The sequence below is a fragment of the Notolabrus celidotus genome, chromosome 19 (genome assembly GCF_009762535.1).
Source record: "Notolabrus celidotus isolate fNotCel1 chromosome 19, fNotCel1.pri, whole genome shotgun sequence".
Taxonomy (NCBI): domain Eukaryota; kingdom Metazoa; phylum Chordata; class Actinopteri; order Labriformes; family Labridae; genus Notolabrus; species Notolabrus celidotus.
The window spans coordinates 8,246,465-8,269,083 of NC_048290.1; the positions used below are offsets into that span (position 1 = coordinate 8,246,465).

General features: G+C 40.0%; 1 protein-coding gene and 1 long non-coding RNA gene across 2 annotated transcripts in view; one reads left to right on the forward strand and one right to left on the reverse strand.

Moving 5' to 3' along the window:
* LOC117831669 (netrin-G2) overlaps positions 1-2,399 on the forward strand; it is an 89,337-nt gene extending 86,938 nt beyond the window's left edge. Inside the window, 1 exon segment of the mRNA XM_034710468.1 lies at positions 867-2,399. Within this exon segment, the coding sequence (XP_034566359.1) occupies positions 867-1,090 (224 nt within the window). The 3' untranslated portion in view covers positions 1,091-2,399.
* The window catches only part of LOC117831670, a 209,307-nt gene extending 186,892 nt beyond the window's left edge, over positions 1-22,415 (reverse strand). The window contains exon 1 of the long non-coding RNA XR_004635043.1: positions 22,107-22,415. This is a non-coding gene — a long non-coding RNA (uncharacterized LOC117831670). The remainder of the gene's footprint in view (positions 1-22,106) is intronic.
* Positions 22,416-22,619: the final 204 nt, after the last annotated feature.

Consider the following 22,619-nt stretch of genomic DNA (forward strand, 5'->3'; position numbering starts at 1 on the left):
TACCATCTAGCATCTAGTCAGTTAGATCCTCCCCACCCACACACACCTACACACACACTATACCTCCACAGGCATGCATGCTTCTTAACTGTGAGTTTATTTATTACCTTATGGGTCAGTAGATTGTATCACAGTGTGTTAGAAATGTTACATATTACTCCAAATACAGCAAAGCCAATTATCGTTAGTGTGATAAAAAGTGTTAGCTCATGTAATTATTCCTTGTCATGGAAGGCTGATGCTCCTTTTTTCTCTGAGTAGATTTTTAGGTCAAGTATCTAGTGCAGTGCAACTAGCTCTATAATGACTTTATTAGCAGAGTAATTACACGATCTGCTCCTCTAATTATTACTTAACAAATATAACCCATGCAGTGAATTTTCTGCTGCGTCTGACACAATGATTCTGACTTTATCCTGAGAAAGTGCAGCCTCTATAAAAAGAGAGGGAGAAAAGGGCTGAAAAAACAAAAAAGGCAGGTGTTACCTGTTGTTGTCCCGGAGGCAAAGACTGGAGAATTTATCTTGCCTCTTTCCTTCCTCCTGCTTCTCTTTTCCGCTTTGTTCTTTTTGCCCTGAATTCTTCCCCTCCCTCTGTATCTCTGTTTCCCGTCATGCCTCTTACATTGCCCCTCCTTATCTCCCCCCACCTGTCTTCCTTTTTCCTATACATCTTTCTGTCGTCTTTGTGCACTTTACTCCCCCACTATCCTTTTACCGCCTGTCACTCTGTCACTTTGCTGTGCCCTCTTTATTCCCAACTCCTCACTCGTGTTCTCCTCACCTCTGCAATTCCCTCACACTCCTTTTTTTTTTCTCTACTTTTCCCTCTGCTGTTTCTCTGTCTGCCTTCATCTCGGCTCACAGCTAACGTCTGCGATGAGGAGATGCTCCTGTGCCAGAACGGAGGAACGTGCTACCAGAGCCAGAAGTGCATCTGTCCTCCAGAGTTTAAGGGGGTACTGTGCCAACAGCCCCGCTGCGAGGCGGGCAAGGACTGCAACGCCGCCTCTTCCCTGCACCCCACTACGGCCACCCTGCTGCTCTGCACTCTGCTAGCCCTCCTGCTGGCCACGTTATCGCCCCACTGAGCCACAAAATTTACCCCCCTCCCCTCCCCCAGACCAGGGAGTGCGTGTATATGTGTGTGTAGCGGGATGGGGCCGCCCAAGTCATGGACCCGACGAACACACAACGCAGCACTCGCAAAAAAAAGAAATGCGAACACACTCACGCTAACTAGTCCCCGTCTCCTTTCAAAACACACACACAAACACACAACTCACAGGACTGTTACAAAACCGAGTGTGTGCTCAGGTGCAAGAAGGACAGACTGAAAAAAAAAAGGAGTGACCTCAGAGAAAAGAGATGCAGGTGAAAGGGAAAAAAATCATACCAACCACTGTTCCCTTTATTGCTGAGCTGGAGCAACGTGCATCAAACCAAAAAGCATTAAGAAAACACTTAAATCACCACTGTTTCACTTCAAAGGGAATGGCTGTTCTTTAAATACATGGACCTTTTTTCTTTTTGTTTTTTTCTTGGTTGAGTTATGGATCTCGCCCACATTAAGACTGACAGCCAACGTGTGTAGATGGTTACAGACATGTGGACGGGTCAGGAGACGAGATGCATTTTTGATCCTGCTGCTGAGGCCTACATAGTATAATAACCAGGTTTCATTTCTTCTCTAAAGATGAGACTTGATTTTACATTTATTCTATTTCTGCTGCATTATTTTTTTTAATTATATCTTCAGTCATTGTATCTAATGTGCCCACTAACAGTCGCTGAGATTATACTTATTATATAATATCCAGGGGGGGTTGCAGATTATAAAAAAATTTAGTCACTATTATGGTTGTTATAGGAATGAGTGATTGTTGCCACACTTAGCGAGATTTAATCTTCACACAGTATTCAGGAAACAGAATTTATCAGAATTTACTTATCAGAAGTCTAAAAGAGAGAGAAAAGATATCATCCACGTATCAATATTCTATGACATTATTTGAATATTTTTTGTAGAAATTATTTTTGTTTGGAGTTACAATAAATTATAAAAAAATGACATTTACAACTATTCCAAATGAGCATTTTATTACACTGAGTGTAAACCTTGCAGTAAATATGACTGTTATTTGCCTTCTTGCTTGTACTTTTTTCATTTAATCAAATGTTCACCGTTACATGCTGTTATAATGTCTTCTTTTTTTCAGTGCGGTGAAGAAAAAGAAAGAGCAAGTTGAGACAAGAAAGCCCAAGTCCGTCTTTTGATTTATGTCATTCATCTTGGACATGGTGTTTGAATGCTCTTCTTTGAAAAACAGATTATTCCAGTTTAAATCCAACAGTCTGTCTGACAATCACAAAGCTTTCCTGTCAAGAGAATATAAATTATTTTATTCTGATAAAAGTTGCAATGAGCTTTTATATCTGGGAGTGTCTCTTGCGTTGTGACTGAGCTATTACAAAACATACTTTGTCTCCACTAACAGCAGAGACAAAGTAAGGCCGGGTGATAGAATAACATGATATCTGCTTGTTGTAAAATTAATGTTAAAAACAAGAGGACAGTTTTGGTGCCTCACAGCCTCCCACACAGCACTGAGAAGCAAAGACAGCAAGTCAGTCTACAGTCCTTGGCTTGTATGCCAGACAGTAAAACATTTCCAAGTCACTCAGTCCTCTCTGTTACAAGTCCATTCAGCTGCACTCTTTTAGATCTTGGTCAGTTTTTTTACAATAAAGTCATAAGTCAGTGAAAGATTTACATCATGAGAGTTCTGAAAGATAAAAGGAAATCAACAGGGTTCCCATATGTCCTGGAAAACAGACGACAAAATTTCAAGTCATGTGAAACAAAAGGAAAATCAGATGAAAAGCTCATTTAACCCTTCTGTTATGTTTGTTTCTCAGGAACAGCAATAAGGTTCCCGGGTCAATTTGACCCGGGGCATATTTAATGATCCAAAAGTGTCAGAACCCCAAAAAATCCCAATAAACATTTTTTAAATCTCATTATTAACTCAACAACTAACCTTTTAAATCAGTATTTGGTGCAATGGTGTTCTTTAATTCTCACAGATCATGGTTCAATGAAGATAACTCACTTGTTTTTAATGAAAATTCACATTAAAACGTTTGTAAATTTGGAAACACCTAAATATTAGGTTATAGTTATATAGGTTATATAGTTTTACATGACAGATTTTTTGATTTTTTTTTTTTTTTTTTTTTTTTTTTTTTTTTTTTTAATGAAGTGATGTTGGTAAATTAAGACGAGACATCTTCTGTCACATGCTGCCCAGATTTTTAGGCTGATTTTAGCTGGTTTGGAAGGCATATATTGCCTAAAATGTGAAATAAACCATTTTAATTTTAAATGTTGATTTCACCTATTAAGCCAAGCAAAGACGTTTCATACCGAAAAAATACTTTTAACATTTTCTTTTTTTTTTTTTTACTTTAAAAAGGGTCAATTTGACCCGCAACATAACAGGAGGGCTAAAATCTTGTGCTATTATGGAGACTGACTTAAGCATTCTAACAATTTCATATCAGAGTTATTCAAAGCTGACGACACTGTGATACGAGAGGGCTCAATTATGATAGGGATCATATCAAATAGTGATGTCAGTTTGTGGACACTATTATTAAGATAAGCTACTGACATTAAGATAATGTTACAACTTTTGTGACTGAGACTTCGCACATTGTTAAAAAAAAATGTTTCAAATGCAAAGGTATTCTTTTTTAAAAAAGTTGAATAATGTTAAACTGGTTAGCATGTTTGGTTCAGTTGCTAAAGTTGCTGTGTTGTTAGCTTGTTTCTCATGAAAAGGTTGAAGGTTTGGCTCAGAGCTCTGGTTTCAAATGTGTGTGGCTTTGTTGGGAGAATCTGATAATGAATGAGACACCATGGTTAAAACTATGAATGCATGGCAGCCAAACTGTGAAAAAATCAAACAAAAGCTAAACACTGTCTAACTTTTACAGCTGTGTCTTATAGCACCATTTAAGACTCCACTTATTGCTGTATGAGCATGAAGCATTTACATTATACCAGCTAAATTGACACTGAAAACGTCCCAGAAAAATCGTCTCCAGAAAAGGTTTGGAACCCAGATCAAAGTGGATTGATACAAACAGCAGCTCAGCTCTTAGCCCCTGAGGCCCTGCTGAAAAGCAACAAGGACAGCGCAATAGGCCAGATTTATTCAACAGGGCTGATTGTTTTGAGTAGAAAACCTAGAGTTGCAGATGTTAGCCCACAGTAGCAACCTAATCAACAACAGCTTTATTCTGTATCAGTTTTTGTCACTATCAATTTTTTTTTGAGGAGAAGAAAATACCTTATAGAAAGTTTTGTCTGGTAGAGACCTAAACAATGACACCTGACCCTAAAAAGCAAGACTAATGTGTCAAACCGAACCCTTCTGAACCCCAAAGAGCATTGGAGTAACACTTATTTCTCACATGAATGAGTTTCAGTTATATTTCTTAAACAAAGACACAGGTTTAAAATGTGTTAAACAACTTAAGCGTGTGTAAAGAGATTATATTCTAAAGTTAGACTAATGAACATTTTGGTTACCTCAGGCTCTTATCATTCTCAGGATAATATTCACACATCCACAATCAAATTTTTCATTGTTATACATTTCAATGTGTTTTAATACAAGAAGAAAACACTCTATTTGTTGCCATATCACCCAACACAAGAAGAAAACTGGTTCATGACTCCAGACTGACCCTCAGGCACTATTTGCCATCTTTGACTCTCGCTGTTCCCTTTGACAGGCTCCTCCATTGATTTGTCCTTCAGGTGTCGTTTATTCCTCAGCAAAACTACAACATCTCAAGACTGAGAAATGCTCTATTGCTGAGTCAGCCCAGGTACACAGTGGATAAAGAGACATGAATGCTGCATTACAACAGAATACATCGAAGATAAAAGCAAGACTAAGCCTGTGTGAAATGACAAGACAGGGATTCTGGTATTTCTCGTCTATTTCTGAGCTGTTGGTAGTTGTATTAGCTATTCTGTCTGTAAGACTCATCCCCTCTGAGCCTGAACAGTGTCAAGAACCAAGACTTTAGGAGGAAGAGTTTATCAGTGTAGAACAAAGACAAATGATGGAAAGGAACAGATTTCATTGTGGATCAAAGAGCAGGCAGAGCTTACAGCCAGAGGAAAATACCTTGAAGTATACCATATGCAGTAATAACTAACTGCAGTGTGGAGTTTAAAACAGCACAAACAGAACACCGCGGATGAAGGAGAAATGTGACGATGTTTGGAAATACATTATGCACTGCCAGCACTGTTGTAATGTATGTAATGTAAACTCTACATATTGAGAAATGTATGTTGGATGAGAGACCTCTTTGGGATGGAAATGTGCTGCTTTAATTTCTTAACAAAAGTCAGATGAGAGAGTAGCTGCATTCATGTATGGTGTTGTTAAATATTAAGCTACAGCCAGCTTTATGCTTGGATAGCTCAGCAAAGAGATTATTAATAGAGGAATACAGATCATATTGATCTCTGGAAGGTCAAGAAACATGAAGCAGAACATTATTAAAGAACTGTTCCAAACATCTCGTCATACAAAACCCCCCCACAAAAAAACAGGATATTGATTGAGGACAGGCATTTTTTTAACACAACAGGTCTTGAACTCCCAACGCAAAGTGGCGACTGAGCTGTAAAGTTTGGAATCTGTTGTGACACGTGGTGCGATGGGAGAGGATAGGATAGGATGGGATGGGATGCAATAGGATAGGATAGGATAGGATAGGATGGGATGCGATGGGATAGGATGGATATGATAGGATAGGAGGGGATGGGATGGGATAAGATTGGATGGGATAGGATAGGATGGGATGGGATAGGATAAGATGGGATGAGATATGATGGATACGATAGGATAGGGTGGGATGGGATGGGATAGGATGGGATGGGATGGGATGGGATGGGATAGGATGGGATGGGATAGGATGGATACGATAGGATGGGATAGGATAGGATGGCATGGGATAGGATAAGATGGGATGGGATAGGATAAGATGGGATGGGATAGGATAAGATGGGATGGGATAGGATGGATACGATAGGATAGGATGGGATGCAATAGGATAGGATAGGATAGGATAGGACAGGAGGAGATGGGATGGGATGCAATAGGATAGGATAGGATAGGATAGGAGGGGGTGGCATGGGATGGGATGGGATAGGATGGGATGGGATGGGATAGGATGGCATGGGATAGGATGGATATGATAGGATAGGATGGGATGGGATAGGATAGGATAGGAAAGGATGGGATGGGATGGGATAAGATGGGATGGGATGGGAAAGGATTGGATGGGATGGGATACGATACGTTACGGTACGATACGTACTTAAGACAATACATTAGGATAGGATACAATACGATACGATACGATACGATACGATACAATACGATACGATTCTATACGATACAAGACAATACAATAGGATGGGTCAAATAAAATGTTATCCAATTCTAGACCAAACTACACAATCAGTTATGTGACTTGAGATGCTCTATAAGGGCTTAACATTGTGGCATGGTTTCACACAGCATAGTGTGCTGGATGCCCCGGGTGAAAATCTTGTGTGAACTATCCACAACATGTATCGCCTTAAAATAGATGTGAATAAGGGTTGGAATATGCTTGTAATGATATTCTATACATCTGTATTTTTGAGTGGACAGTGTTGATTATAGTGCATACCACACCCTGGCATTTCCCACTAAAACAAGTCCACTGTGATTCATCCTAAAAAGCAATCCTTGTTATCTCTCATGGCTTTATATACGAAATGATCTTTGTTGACATTCAACAAATTGGGCGTGTTCCATCAAGAACAAAACCAAGCCATCAATTCTTTTTTTCACAGTTTAAATCTGACAAATTAGACTCCAACTGCCAGATGATGCCTCTATCCAAGACAAAACTGTGAATAATTCTATCATTAGAGTGTATTACAATAATGAATGAATATTCAGCTTGCCCTACCTAATCAAATTAAAATGGAGCAACTCTGTGCTATGCTGCTTTGAGATGAACCCGCAGACATATGAAAAATGAATGAGACTAAGCTCTCTGAAAAACAGAAAGCTTCTGTTTTTATTTCACCTCAGAGAAGCTGAAATAATGAGCACAAAAGATGCTAAATCATCTTTCAATTTCTGTTTTATCTTTTTTTATATGTCCTTACAGGGAATGAGTGGGTGTCTTAAGTGAGTTTCACAAACCAGAAGCATGTCATGAGACAACCCGAACATTAACTTTACAAGATGGAGAGGAGGACAAAGTGCTGCTGATACAGAAATAAGTACATACTGTCACAGCAGTACCAGGAACGTAACGCTTAAAATCTGATAGCATAAAGTGATTTATGAAGGTAGACAGTAGCACCTGCCAACGCTGCTGTGTGTCTGTGTAAGAGATCAGAGACGTGGGAGAAGAGCGGCTGAACAAGTTTGTCTTCCCCTGAATGTGACTCACAGTTTGGTGAAAAATGTCTATTTGTCCGTGTCATCTCGGTACTGTTTTCCCAGCTGTACCATTGCCTCCTGTTTGGATTACTCTCAGCTGTGGATTTCACACAGGTCCTTGAGGCTACCACGTCTTAACTGCCATGAAATCTTACTTTGTTTTAAGGATACACATGCCAAGCCCCATGTGTGCCAAGGAGTCCCTGCCAGCTATACTTTGTACAGCCAAACCACTTCTTGTACATGAAGGGTTATGAGTTTCTCTGGGGTTTCACTGGAGCTCATCTCATGTTTCATCATCTTTTGGAAAAAACATGTGGGTAAGAGGTACGGTGAACCTTTGCTAGACAAATCCCTCAGGGAGGAGGTCTGACAGAGCACCTCGTGTTTTGGGGGATCTGGCTGAAAAAGCTTGTTTTTCACATCTGAAGTCCCGCTCTGTTTATACGCTGACATCCACACATCAATCATAACCTACTCTGGAAGAAGAGCCCAGATCAGGCAGACTCAGAGTCATTCTTCCCAGGAGTGTTACTATTTAAGAAGACTAATTGGAAATGCATCAGCCCGATTTGTTTTCTCAATACCTAATCAGATATTTAAAGTGATTTGATTACATGAAGTACCAAACAACCAACGCTGCTTTTGCTTCTGAATATAAATCTGTACAACATAACCTAACTTAATGAACGTCAAAGGGGTCACCTCTATGAAAGCAAACCGACACCATCTTTCTTTTTAGGCCTGTACATGTTTTAATCATATTGTTCCAGACAGTTAATGAGTTTGCACCATTGGAATGCTTTTTGTGCCTCAGGGCAGTCACACTATCAGGTTCTACTGAGGCCATCCTCGTAACAAGAACAACACAAGTATACTAAAAATACCTTATCTTCTGTATAAGTTACAAAGCCCTCTAGCAGCTGGAGTCAGTTTGAAAGAATGGACCCTTTACTTTTTTCATGGCTGACTGCTTATTGTTTTCTCTTCCCATCAGACAAACTCTGGTTTTAAAGTTCTTTTGGAGTTGTCTTTCTTTCCCACATTTGAAGTTTCCTTTAACAACATTAGCAATCAAAGAAGCAAGTGTTACAAACTGAAGAATGTTCAGTCAAATACAACGTGACTACCCACTACCCAAACTCGTAATCTTAATATCTTTGAAATTGCTGCGTAATGAAAAATTGACCCCCATACAGTGTGTGCCGATCGAGAAATGAGCCATCCAGACTACACTCGTTTTTGTACCAGTCTATAAACATGTTTATTCCTGCTGTGAAGATCGGCTTTTATGACTTAGTGTGTATGTGGTCTCCAGTACTTTCTGAGCCAGCCTCAAGCGGATACTTGATGAACTGCAGTTTTTAACACTTTCGCATTGGCTTCAATTCTCTTCTGTATCTTGGGTGGACTTGAAGCAGCAGCTTCCACCCATGTGAGGTAATGCTGGCTGATGGTTGTCGTTATCCCTGCAATCTATCATGGACTTTTTCGTTTGATGTTTTGCTGTATAAAACAAGGAAAACGACAATGCCTTGTTACCGTTCATATTGGTACTCACATTACATAGCTGCTTTCAAACTTCCTGAGGAAGCTAGTTAGTGTTGTTTATACTGACGGTTAAGTTAACATGACACCAGGAAAGTCAACTTGCACCATCTACTGGCGGGAGTATAAGATTAATTTAATGAACGCTGACCAGAAGTGGGGATGAGATGTATCGTAACCGGGAATAAAATTGAATAAGTACATAAAAAGCATAGGAGAGGGAAATCACCCCCTTTTCCCCCAGGCAATTTGCACCCAGTAAATCTCAGAAGCCAACATCAATCACCGGCTATCATCATTTCAAAAAGATATATGCACCTGGAAACAAATGCCATCTTCTTGGTAATTCCAGTTTAGCCAGTGGCTGTTTTTAAATCACAAGTGAAGCAGATTTTGATTGTGTTTTACTTGCAATGAACTAAGTTTGCTGAAGTAATAACAATGTGATGTAAATTTGTGAAATTTCACTTGGATTTGTCAGGTTTATCCCCAAGAGGAAACATTTCTGATGCCTTCCTCTGAAAATCTAAACACTGATTTGCTTTTGTGACACAGCATCTCGCAGATTTGTTGCTCAAGTTAAACATTTTCAATAGAGCAGATGGTTAGCTGCACTTCCATGCAGATATTTGTTAGTCGAGACAAATCAGTCAGATTACTGCTGATATGAGCTGGTGCGTCATTATCGCAGATTGTGTTCTGCCTGCTGCTCTCCATACACACTGTTTATCCTGCATTTTCTAAAGCATGAGGATATCTGATTGGTCAATACTACTTAGACTAGAAAAGTACTACAAACAGAAAACAAAACAATTCAAATACTCAAGACTGCAAAGTAAAGATTCTACTTTCCAGTGTAGAATCAGAGATTATTAGAATCTGTAAATAGAGATTACATCATCATTAGTGACAGATTAGTAGTATTTATGTGTCTGTTTTCGATGAAATGATTGCTTCAATATACAATGTTTTAATATGTATTTATGCACAGCCACTGTTACACTCAAGCCCACATGCAATGAAGACGTCAATATTTGTATAATCAATGGCTTAAAGTTTCAAATCTCCTGAAGCTGTTGCTCATAGATCTTTTTAAACCCACAGTGGCCTGTTGGTTAAACAAAGCAGTGACTGAGGGCATTATCCACTTACACCAAACCTCCTTTCAACTTCACTGCACTTTAAAAACTCAGTAAAAAAAAACAATCAAGAAGACAGAAGGAGCCAAAACCCCTGTGTTGTGTTAGGAGCTAAATATTCAGCTTCAGTGAGACTTTGAGTTAAATAAGTAAACAGACAACAAATACTGAATGCTTTTAAAAAATCAATTATACATTTCTTCAAAAAGACTAATTTTAGAAAAGCTCTACAGATCCTAGAGCGACTAACATGTAATAATAAAGAGTTATTGATGACTTAGTGTATTATTTAAGCATTTAAGAAACATGTAACAGACACTGACGCTTAGCATGTCATAACTTAGTCAGAATCCTGGCACACTAATCTGATTAATACACTAAACTGTATCCTCCAATTCTTCAATGACAGGGAGGGAATATTGTCATTACACGAACAGACTTGTGCTTGGATGTAGCAGCCATAAAGCTTATGTTGTCAGCTGTCACTCTTGAGGAAATCTTCTGCATAGCAGTCGACAGCATTTCTCAAGTTTAATCATCTGTGAACTCTTCTGAGCAAGAAAAAAAAGAAGAGCTAGCAACAATAAAACTCCTGAAACTGGAAGTATTGCTCTGTGCCAGCACCATTCAGGCTGCATCGATCAGTGTTTCCCATAGAATCTAACTGGGGCTAACTGGAGGCGGATATATTTACAGATTTGAAGTATTTGAAGTAAAAAGAAGGAGAAGTTGAAGCTCAGTCAGCTACGAGAAAGACATCATCACAGCAAACAGCTCTGTTTCTCAGCAGCATGTGTGCTTGTCAGTAGAACCTTCTTGTAACAGTCAAACATTTACATGAAATGACCTTTAGTCGTCATTATGCACACAGGTTCAACAAAATTCTGTTGTGCTATTCTGTGGTATTAAAAATTCAACACACGGAAGACAAATAAAGTAACCAGAAGACAAAAACAAAGTTATAAATATATAAATATGTAAACAAAGAATATCTTGGAGCAGCACAGAATAAGAAGTGGAAGCTGCAACACTGTTAAATACATTTCACAAAAGAGTGAAAGCAGCACCAGAATTTAGCAGCAGTATAAAGTGACTTTAGTGCAAAGTTATTAGAACATGTTTGTGTGGATTGTGTTTGTGTTTTAGTCCCTGGTGTGTGTGCTCACATCACCGTCCTGTGGAGGACACAGTGGGGTAAAAGCTGCCTGAACTGTTTGCCGGTTAACAGGGATTCAAACAGGGAGTGACCGGGATGGGTCAAGTTTTTGTGAATTCTATTCTCATTCTTTCTTTATAAGTATTTTGGTAAATGTAGTTTCTAGCTTTGTGGGGTCCATTCATAGACTGTAAAATAAATGGACGTAGTCTCCATGACATCACTCATTTGTTTCTGAAGCAGAGTTTTGAAGCCTATCGTTGGCGTATGGCATATTGGAAATGCTGACTCAACCTGACTTTGGTTAACCTAGTAAGAGGCAAAGAGGTGGAGTTAAGGCAGGTCTTTAGCCTCCTCGCTAATAGCTACAGTGTGCCTGCCTGTCTGTCAGCCATAGCCTTATTCATCCAAAACTCATCCATCCATCCATTATCTTGACCGCTTATCCCGTTAGGGGTCACGGGGGGCCTATCCCAGCTGGCTTCGGGAGGAAGGCAGGGTACACCCTGGACAGTTCGCCAACCCATCACAGGGCTAACACAGAGAGACAGACAACCATTCACGCACACACTCACAATTTACCTACGGGCAATTTAGAGTGATCAAACAAACTGGTGAGCATGTTTTGGACTGTGGGAGGAAGCCGGAGTACCCGGAGAGAACCCACGCATGCACGGGGAGAACATGCAAACTCCACACAGAAAGGCACCTGCCCGGCCGGGGATTCGAGCCAGGAACCCTCTAGCTGTGAGGCACCAGTGCTACCCACTGCACCAGCGTGCAGCCATGCAAAACTCAAATCTTCAAAAATAACAAGTTATAAAAAATTCATCCCCCATACAGTATGAAATGAGCTATTCAGACCAAAACAGTTTTTTTGAACCAGGCTGTAAACATGTGGTTTCCGGTGCTACTGCAGCCAGCCTCAACTTTTGCATTGGCTTCATATTTTCAGACTGGAGGTCGCCGCTTGGGACGATCCTACTAGTCTACCCTGTTACAGTTGAAGTTACAGTTTGAAGAGATCATCCACTCACCCTCTGTATACTGCTCTCTTAGGTGTACAGTATCACCGAAAACTAATCGATCAGGTTTATAAAATTCTTCCTAGTTCTAGCTAACACATTACATTCACAAGAATGGTCACAGTGATCTTGACCTTTGAGAAAATCTGAACAGTTCATCCTTGAGTTCCAGTTGTTCCAAATTTAAAGAAATTTGAGCAGATGTTACTGAAATAAACGGCAATTGTACTTGTACTTATATAGCTTTTTTTTTTGTCTTTCTAACCAGACAGTGGGCTTTTACACTACACTCATTACATTCACCCATTCACGCCACATTTACTCACTGATAGTAGAAGCTTCTATAGTAAGGGCCCATCAGTTAGTCTCATTCATACACCACTGAACAACAGCTGGAGCAATTTGAGGTTCATTGTTTTGCCCAAGGACACTTCAGAATCTGACTGCAGGAGCAGCTGGGATCGAACCGCTAACCTTCCAATTAATAGACAACTGACTCTACCCACTGAGCCACAGCCACCTAAAGCTGGTAGGTGGAAATGGGAAAAGACTGATGGCTAGGAAAATGTTTTAAAGACATTATAATGTCACAGTGGAGTGGACCTTCAAGGTAAAACAAAAAAAAAAAAATGTCATCAAATGTTTCTTATTTGACACATGGTACAATGTTTACTACATATGGATGATAAGTAGGCAGGCTGCACAATTATATTTTCAGGCACCAAAGTATAATGCTGACCATGTTTCCATTAAACTATGAACCTTTTCACTGTTTAACAATTAAAAGTTCACAAGTTTAAAAGTTATTAGCAGCTGGTCACCTCCGATGTTATTCTGCAGAAGTTTCAGAAAGTTATTGATAGTTGTGAAAAGCCACAATTCACCCCTCATAGAGTTGTCATGTATAAAGGATAAGAGTATACAGATCACTACCTTTACTTTTAACAGGCTGTAAACATGTTTTTCTCTACTGTAAAAATGAGCATTATAACATGGGGTTTAAATGGCTTTTGGAGTCCGGAAAGGAAAGTTAATAGCATCTGAAAGTAGACTTTAAACTCCACCTGTTACCATCAAAGTGTTGCTGCAGCAGTACTGTACCTGTGAAAATCACTGCATAAAACAGCATTAATATGCATGAATATTTTATGTATCATCAGGCCAGCACCTAGATCGCAGATGCACCAGTTGGTTTTGAAGGTCTGACATCGACTTGTGCACGGTGCACACATTGCATTTTCCCTCAGCCGGTGCTCTTTACACATGAAGAGGCACTGATCTCATGGAGGCGCTCCTCCCAAGGACTTACACTAACAATAATGTGATTTGCAAATGGAAATTGAACCCATATTGTGATTAAATTAAATATACATTATTCATCTTTGAGTCAGCAGAGTGCAGTCCTGTTCTGCTCCCCGTTAGTTGGTCAACTTCCTGTCACTCATCGTGATGAGGTGTCTACCTGAGGCGTGTAGCCCCAGGCTGAGCTAAAGAAATCTGCAAAGACACCCAGAGGCGTTGCCAGACATAAGAAATAATGCTGGGACACAAGCCCCCAGCGCACACTTCCCTCAAGACTAGGTTTAAATTCATGGAAGAATGTGGGTAAGACTGAATCTTTGTCATGAATACAAATAAGTGAAGGATGGGAAAGCAGGAGGTTTGATCTTCAGTGGTATACTCTGCACCATTGTGGGAAAATTGTACTTAAGACAGAATATATTGCTAAAAATAAGTAGCACTAGAGCACACCTGCCAAAGAAGTACAGTAAAACACACTAAGAGCAAACAGTAAGTCAATTTCTCCCTTAATCTTGGGTCGAAAAGACTGACTCCAAAACAAGGATCAATCAAAACGCTAAATTTAAAAACACAGACATGATGGTTGTAAGGTAGATGAGAAACAACCTGCTTCTTTGAAACAGACACAAATCTGCCCCCTAGCTGTTCTGCCAGTTCACATGATTCCATATAATCCAAATATCCTGTTTTTATAGGCTCTGCTTCACTCACATTATTGCCTGTTTTATTGAGCATGTCAGCTGGGGCCATGAGACTCCAGTCTGCTGTGTAGTTCAATACACTCCACTGATAAACAACTGAATTACTCTGAATCACATTGAATACATTTGAGTTACTGTCCAAGTGCATGCTCCCTCTCTCTTTATTGCCCACCCATGCTTACACTATCTGTCTCTCTCTGTCAAGCTGGCTGGTTTTGTTTGTTCTCTGGCATCACCTAGACTATGGCTCAGCTGATCTATGCCAACCCATGTGGATGGACCCCCAATGAGGGTTGACTCACAATCTGAGCGTGCAACACTATGAAAAGGTTTCCCTTTACCAGCATTGCCTGATGAATACAGGGTAAAGTTACAACTTAATGGCAGTTTTTCTGCTGCGCAGTTTTCTCCTGGTTTTTGTGGGGCTGCAACTTTTTGTGTGTCAGTCCTCTCCCCTGTAAAATAGTATCCAAGAATATCAGTTATTAAGAATGTATCCTCATGTTTGGAGCTTAATCAGATGCTTGAATGCTGCAAAGCTTTTTTTCTAACAGTTGCAGTAATCCATCATTTCTTGCATTAATCATGTGGTAATCAGTAAAATTACACTTTTAATCCATCAGGAAACTGCTTTTTTTTATTTGACCTGCCATCTGACTGCAGGACCTCGGCCAGATGATGTTGTGGTCTGGATGAAAGCTGAGCCACATTGGACTATTTTGCCAGAATACCATGCATTTTTTTTGCCAGACTTTTCTGCATTGGAATTCTCCCCGTGCAGATAAGATGACCTTTGAATGAAAGAGGGGGCTCAAGTGGTCTTAACCAGGGGCTGAAATTGTTTTCCTCACCTGCCAGTCTGGCAGGTCACTGTACACCCCTGCCATTTTGAAATCTATTAGACTCATTGACTGAGTTTTTTCAGTCAAATCTTTCCCACTTTGGTTTAATCTGGTGCTTGGAAGTTGCGTTCCCCCCTTTGCAAGATATTATCATGTAGCAAAGGGTCATGGTCGGAGGTTGAACCAGCAACCACTGCAACAAGGACTGGAGGTGGTACTTTACTGACAAAATGGAATCACAAATATGACATTGTGAAGGAAAAAAATTAACTCCTGACATCCTTGTGTTTTCTATAAATGATCATCTGAAGTAAATAAGCACATTACTTTTGTACTGACTGACTATGTATCCTTATAGTGCATGTCACTGATTGGACTGATGGTCCACAAAGTTTTTTTTTTTTTGGGGGGGGGGGTTTAAGGATATATTTTAGGGCTTTTTTCACCTTTATTGTTCAGGACAGCTGAAGAGAGACAGGAAATGTGGGGAGTAGAGAGTGGGGGAAGACTGGCCGGGAATCAAACCGGTGACCTCTGCGACGAGGACTATAGCCTCTATACATGGGACGCTTAGACCACTAGGCCACCAGCGCGCCTCAACATTTGTTTTGTAAAGAGTCTTGTAATCATAGACTGTTTAAATTAATAGATTTAGTATCTGTGACGTCACCCATCTGTTCCTGAAGCCCTGTTTTGAAGCCTATTGTCGGCGGGTGCCACATTGGTAATGCTGAACTCAACTTAACTGCTGTTAAGCTAGTGTAAGGTGTAAGGTAGCCTTTGTTATTGTTTATTCTAACAATTATTATTATTATTGTTGCAAAGATCGTCTTTTTTTAATGGGTGTGTCATGTGATTTTACATCTTAAGGCCGTAGGTCGCCACTTGTAATCCGCTTCTTGAAAAATAAGCAGCGGCATGTTGAGTTTCTTTCTGAACATTTAGTTCCAACCCGGAACATTTTCACTCCAAATCCATCACATAAAACAGCTTGGTCTGAGACCTGAAGCTTCAAAATAAGACTACCGAGGTGCAACTCTAGCACCAGTTTGGCACCTGGAGAGCTCTTCAGAATAGAACAAACCATCAAAAATACATGAGCATCATTCAGTGACATTTTTAAAACAAGGCCTGCTGTCAAATGTTTCATATTTTATAACCAAGTGTGATAACGATTTACACACGGTTGACAGTTTTGCTTGAAAGAAGTGCTAATCCACAAACACTAGTTACATAACTTAGAATAACTACGTTACTTAAATGATGTAACCAGTATGACTAAAGTAACAAATTTGCAAATTACCTCACTAAGTCAAGCTTCTTTGTGAACAGTTTCTTAAACATAGTCAACACTTGAATGCGCAAGAAGACTGCAATCATGACTGAGGCCAAAGGGGTAACCATGTTGACAAATTTTGAGGACTTGAGCCACAGACCAAGCTGCTGTTTCTCAGAACTCCAGAGTCGTTTGAATCCCTCCAGGCTTTCCCTTTAAAGTGTTAAGAGACTCTAAAGCTGCACTCACACTCACGAATCTTCTAAGAACTTCCCCAAATGTTCTGGTTGAGCTCCATGTGTGAACGTAAAAGGCCCAAATTTTTCACCTCAACTTTACCCTGACTTTTTCCTTCCAGGCCCCTAGTGCAATCTATTCCCATGCAAGAGTGGATGAGCTGATGTGAGAACAAAGCAGAAAATATTCAGGAAAAATCACAGTGAACGAGCGAGTGGGCAGCCGGCGTGAGCCTGGGAGAGGTGTAAAGCACTTTGTGACTTCTGCTTTTGAAAGGTGCTGCCGAGTGTTTGCACATAGCATTGATATTAAGGCTGTCACCATATACCGGCACTGACAATAACCACCTTTTTTTTGACAATGAAATATTGATATTGTGCTTAAGATAAGCATAGTAATGGTGTGGAACTTACTAGTTTACTGGTGGTGGTTGCCAGCCCCATAAAATGGAGGAAAGGCAAAGAAGCAGCAACTTCCACCTTGGCACAGGTGCCTGTTGGAGCTCTGCCCTCTGTTGTAAACATTACACTGTGACTTCCAACAGAGAAGAGTTCAAACTGTGAGGAAAATGTAAGCAAGAGCAACCCTGGGAAATTAGCTTTTAAAAATATGTAGATATCAGGAGTGTGTATGAAAGAGGCTAAAAAGAGATGTTTGCTGCTGTCACTTTGGTTCCCATCTGCACCGTACCAGGGAATCAGCTTTCTCAGACTACAGGTGTTAAATCTGTTGAAGGTACATCAGGCCTTCTGACTTCATTATAATTTTGAAGAAGAAAAGAAAATGTCTTGGTTGTAACTCTCTGCAGCATTTTCTCTGTAAGTCTTTCTTGAAAAGCGCTGTTCTACCTTGTTTCACCCTGCTGGAGCCCTTCAAAGTGACAGTTATGTTTTTGTAAAGTTTTCAGGCAGTTTGTTTATTAAAAAAGCAACTGGAGTGCTCACAATAGGCCTCAGTTTGGCTGTCTCTCCCTCGTTTCTCAAACTGTCTTTTCACCAGCACATGCACTTCTGAGGTATCACTCTGCCATATTTCAAACATGTTGACACATTTCTGAAAAATGGCTGCTGCTGTGCAGCTTGTAACCCACAAAACGCCTGTGCTTCAGGCAAAATATCCAAATCTTTGTCAATTCAGTGAGCTGTCAGGCTCAGCGTGGCGGTGGGGCTGACTTCAGAGCTGTTGGAGCTGTAGATGTGGGATGGGCGGGGATGTGTGCCCTCTCTGCTGCTCCTGCAGACGTATAGCAGTGAGGAGATGTGAGACCAGATGCCTGTGGCTTCAAACTCACGATTCTGGCTGCATACAATGTTTGAACATTTGTTAGTAGGAACATCTGCAGCGATTATCATGTTTTTCTCTCTGTAATACACTTTGATAACATCTCACTCTTCCTTTTTTGTATTTTGGGAGACTACTGTCACAGATGGAGTTTGTGTGCAGTGAAAAACAAATCTGGATGTTTTGGTTAATTTTGCAATGCATTAAGAGATGTCAGCATGCTTTCAGGTGGCAGATAAGCTTGTTTTGGACCTCTGCCATGGAATCTGTCTGTTAAATATCAGCAGACGAGGCTTACTGGATGTGATAAGCAAACATGAAGATAATATGCTTGCTCTACATGAGAAATTATTAGGATTTTAGTGTTTGTAGCAAAGAATAAGCACCATTTAACACTGACTTTGGGGGTGTTGTTATTGAGTAAATTCACAGCAGTCTTTTTCTCAGTCATCTGACAGGAAGTCAGTGATTTGACAGGATTAGGAATCGGCTGGCCTGATCAAACTTTTATAGCATGAGAAGAAGACTTACAGACTTACAGAATGGAGTTGTGGGTATAGGTGTCAGTGTGCTTCAAATCAAGTGCTTGTCGAATTGTCTAAAAGCTTCTGAGATCCCTCTTCAACTCTCCAGTGCTGAACCTTGAACATCCAACTGTACTTAAGTGTCATTGCTTTTCTTAAACTCAGACTTAAGCATCCCTGCCCCATGTCTCCAGTGATTGATCAAGTCTAAACTTTCCTCTAAAGCTCTTTATTTTAATGTGTGTGACAGAGTGCAACACTGTGAGTCCCTCTATGGAAAGACTAAGTGTGCAGCATTATTCCCACCTGGAGGATTCACCATATTTCACTGCTCCCTACAATGAAAGGCTAGATGAGGTTGAACCATGCTGCTAGGGCTGCAATGATAAGTCCACACTGTTGACAAAAGTCCATGACAAATGGATGCCAACAAATCAAGTTATGGATAATTAGTCGGATATGTCATTGCATACTTTTCAAACTACAAGCAAACATAGCATCATTTTACAGAGTCGCTGCAGAGTGAGCCATCTCACATCTTTACTATCTCTGCTGAAAGTTGTGCATTCAAAACAGTGACAGGTTAACAAAACACAGCAAAATGGCAGCAGCTATTGCAACACCATCATGTCCCATCAAGTTCAAAACCATTTCACCCTCAATACTGCAAAGACATGAAAAGAAGGTAGACACAGCTTATCATAGTAGTGGTTTGGTAATGTGCGAGCATTGATTTAGGATTCAGAATCAGTTACATGGAAGAGTTTAAGTAAGGGCCTGTGTCCTTTAACTCTGTTTTGAACATTTACGTCACTCGGGCCTTTACTTTTAGAGTGCTTCTCACTGGAGCTTACTGTTGCTTGGTTAACAAAGCACTTCCTCTTCCCTAGGTGGTGGCTGCTAAGTCCGTTTTAAAATTGTCTGTGTGCTGTGTATTGTCTTTGTATTTAATTACATTTTGCAAAGAAAATGTAAGAAGCAGTTGACAGAAATCTCAAGACCTGGAAATTGTACAAGAATAAGACAAGAGTTTGCTGAGTTGTTGTCAGAAGTCCTGCCCCTCCTTGAGTCTGATTGGTTACTGAAGGTCAAGAAGGGACTCCGATGAGTGAAGGAGTGTTCCAAAAAGTTAACTTTTTTCAACGGAGAGTGTTGTGAGGGCAATGACCAAAAAAAAAGCTAACACTGAGGGCGTTTGTGTGCTGAGGACGCTGAGTGCTTCAAACACTGAACTGTATTAGGTTTGAATGGAAAATAGGCGCTGCTGGTACAAAAAGAAGGCATTACTCAACAAAGTCTCTGATGAAGTGCAAGAGTGATACGTTTTTAACAACCGCGGCCATTATTCACACAAATATTCAGGTAAGTTAGATTCTAAACTCCAGCCCCTGCATACAAGGCTGCCTCACATCTTTTAGCTACTGTAGTTTTATGTAACTTCTTAATTTGTTATTCATCAGTCAACAATGCAGCCCCATTCAGGGGTCAGTCTGGCATCATATCACAGCTTCAGTGTCTGTGCATGTACAGTGATCTTTCCATTATTATGGAGAATGTTAAAAACTGCTCCTTTTATCTCTCTGAGAAAAATCAAAGAAATAGACCAGCTGTGCTAAGATTCCTTCCCAGCATTCATGTCTGTCCAAGGAAAGGACAGACATCCAGTCCCACTGATCCTAAGCTTTGACCTTTCACCACCAACATCTAATGAGTTTGTTCTGGAGTTAGCATGGACGTTGTGCCAAATATTAAAATCCCCCCTCCAAGCCTTCCTGAGATTTGTTGTTCATAAGACTGGGGCTTTAAAACATCAACATAATACCTCTAGCTACTGCTATTCCAGGCACAAAGGTATAAAAATGTGGTGATGAAAGCTTCTGTATCATTTCCTTCTGATGTCTGAAAGCCCTGCAGTAAAACAACATTACCTTGGATGGGGCGTGTCGCATCTGGAGAAGTTAAGTCATGAGATTTCATCCAGAGTTTGAAGTTTGCTCCACAGCTGTTTGTAAAAAAAACTACCACACAGGACTTTTACAACTCTGGCAAGTTATCATATTTGTAATTATCGTTTCTAGCGTTGAAATACGTCTTTCTTACACATAGAGGAATGTCTGTGTGCTCATGTCTGATCTGCCAAATCAAGGACCTTGCCAGATGATGTAGCAGACTGGCAAAAGTTGAGCCAAAGTTAAGCCAGATTCAAACTTTTTGCTGGATGACCCAGTTTTTTATTTTCCTGATCTTTCTGTGATGACATCCCTGCTGTGCTGCTGTTCTGGTCTTCAAATGAATGAGGGGGCTGAAGTCAGTCTAATCGCTGCTTTGTATTAACAGAGCAGCACCAAGGAGCATGGTGGCCTCATCTGGTGCTGGGCTGAGCAAAGGAACACGCACAGTCAGAAATAGAGAGGGCAGAGAGATGATCTGCACACTGAAAGGAGAAGGGAGGACAATCTTTCAGTAGTTCTGATTCTTGCTTTTGGAATCCAGGGATGACACCATGAACAGACTGGGGACTGGTTCTTTGACTGAGGCTGTCAAATGAACTGCAAATAAGCAATTTGCTGTGTCTGATAAAGCAGGATAATCTGTTATTTTCCACAACTATCACTAACACTTTGCAATTGCGGCAAAATCTTTAACATTCAATGAGTAAAAGTTAGTTTGACTAACACACAACAGATTATCTTCACTTGCACATATCAGAGATACATGACTTACACTTGCTTCATGTAACTAAGCACACAAACAGAATGCAGATCTTAAACTCTGATACATTCACGGATCTTTGGAAAACTAGGGGATCTTCAAAACTCACCAAAAAATGCATGGATCAAAAAGCAGGGAGGTGTCACTGCATGTGGCTAAGGTTGAGTATTAGGGCCAGGGATGAGAGGGACAAAATGAGAGGAGGAAGTGAAAATAAAAACAAGTCAAAATATTGAAATATTGAGAAAAAAATCTCAAACCTCCTCCTCTAAATATTATATTTTTTCATCCTCTGCCGTATGTAGCATATCCAAGACTTACATGCTCTTATTTATATCTTCAGCATACTGTAAACAACATTGACAAAGCTAACAGTATCCCGGCTTCTTGTCAAGGCCACAAACAATCATAACACACAGATAATGGACAAGTGATGGACCAACAAATAACCAACAAATAAAAGGAAACCACTTAAGAGTCTCAGAGGGACCAATAGCAAAATGTAACAAAGTCCTTCAACTCAAGTAACCTAATAAAGAACTCATTTGGGATGCAGATGCTTTACTTAGGTATTTACATTAAAGCATCTTTATATTCCAGCTCCACTTCATCTTACAGACAAGCACTGTAAAGCCTACTTTAGACTGCTTCTCAAAATACAGCAATGCTTCTAAAATAAATAAATAATCTTACAATAATTGAATGTAGGTTTAATTCAGTATTTAAAATGATCACAAGCAACAACATAGCACAGCAGGTAACATGTCCTCCATGTCAGCCACACAGTAAAACACACAGCAGTTATTTAGCTAAATCTGGTGTTTTGTCCTACCTTTGGTAGTTTGGAAGGCCTTTTTTTTCATGCATGAAGCACTCCATATCCGTGTTTTCCAAAATAACACCTTTTGCTGTGTTGATGCCTCTTCTCTTATTACTGCGAGCTCACTTTGCACAACAGTCCATAGTTTTTTGCATTTAATTAAATACTCCAGTCAATTTATTTTGTGTTAAAAATACAACTTGAGTTTCAGTCAATAACACCGTTTATCTTCAAGGAGCAGTGTCACACGTGTTTGTTTCAAACTTTACTCTAAATTAGTACAAAATCATCAACAGCCGCACCTGTATGTGTTCAGTTAATTAAAGACGACGGCCTCGACGTTAAGGGTGCAGTACCGTCTTTGACCACTTAGACATGGAGACATTACCTACAACTGAAAACCAAGAGAGGCGCTGTTTCACTTACTTGACGATGAAACACACTAACACTGGTGAAGAAAAGGAACTTAAATTTTTATTTTTTTTATTTTAATAAATAAATTAATATTCATTTAGGCACATCTTG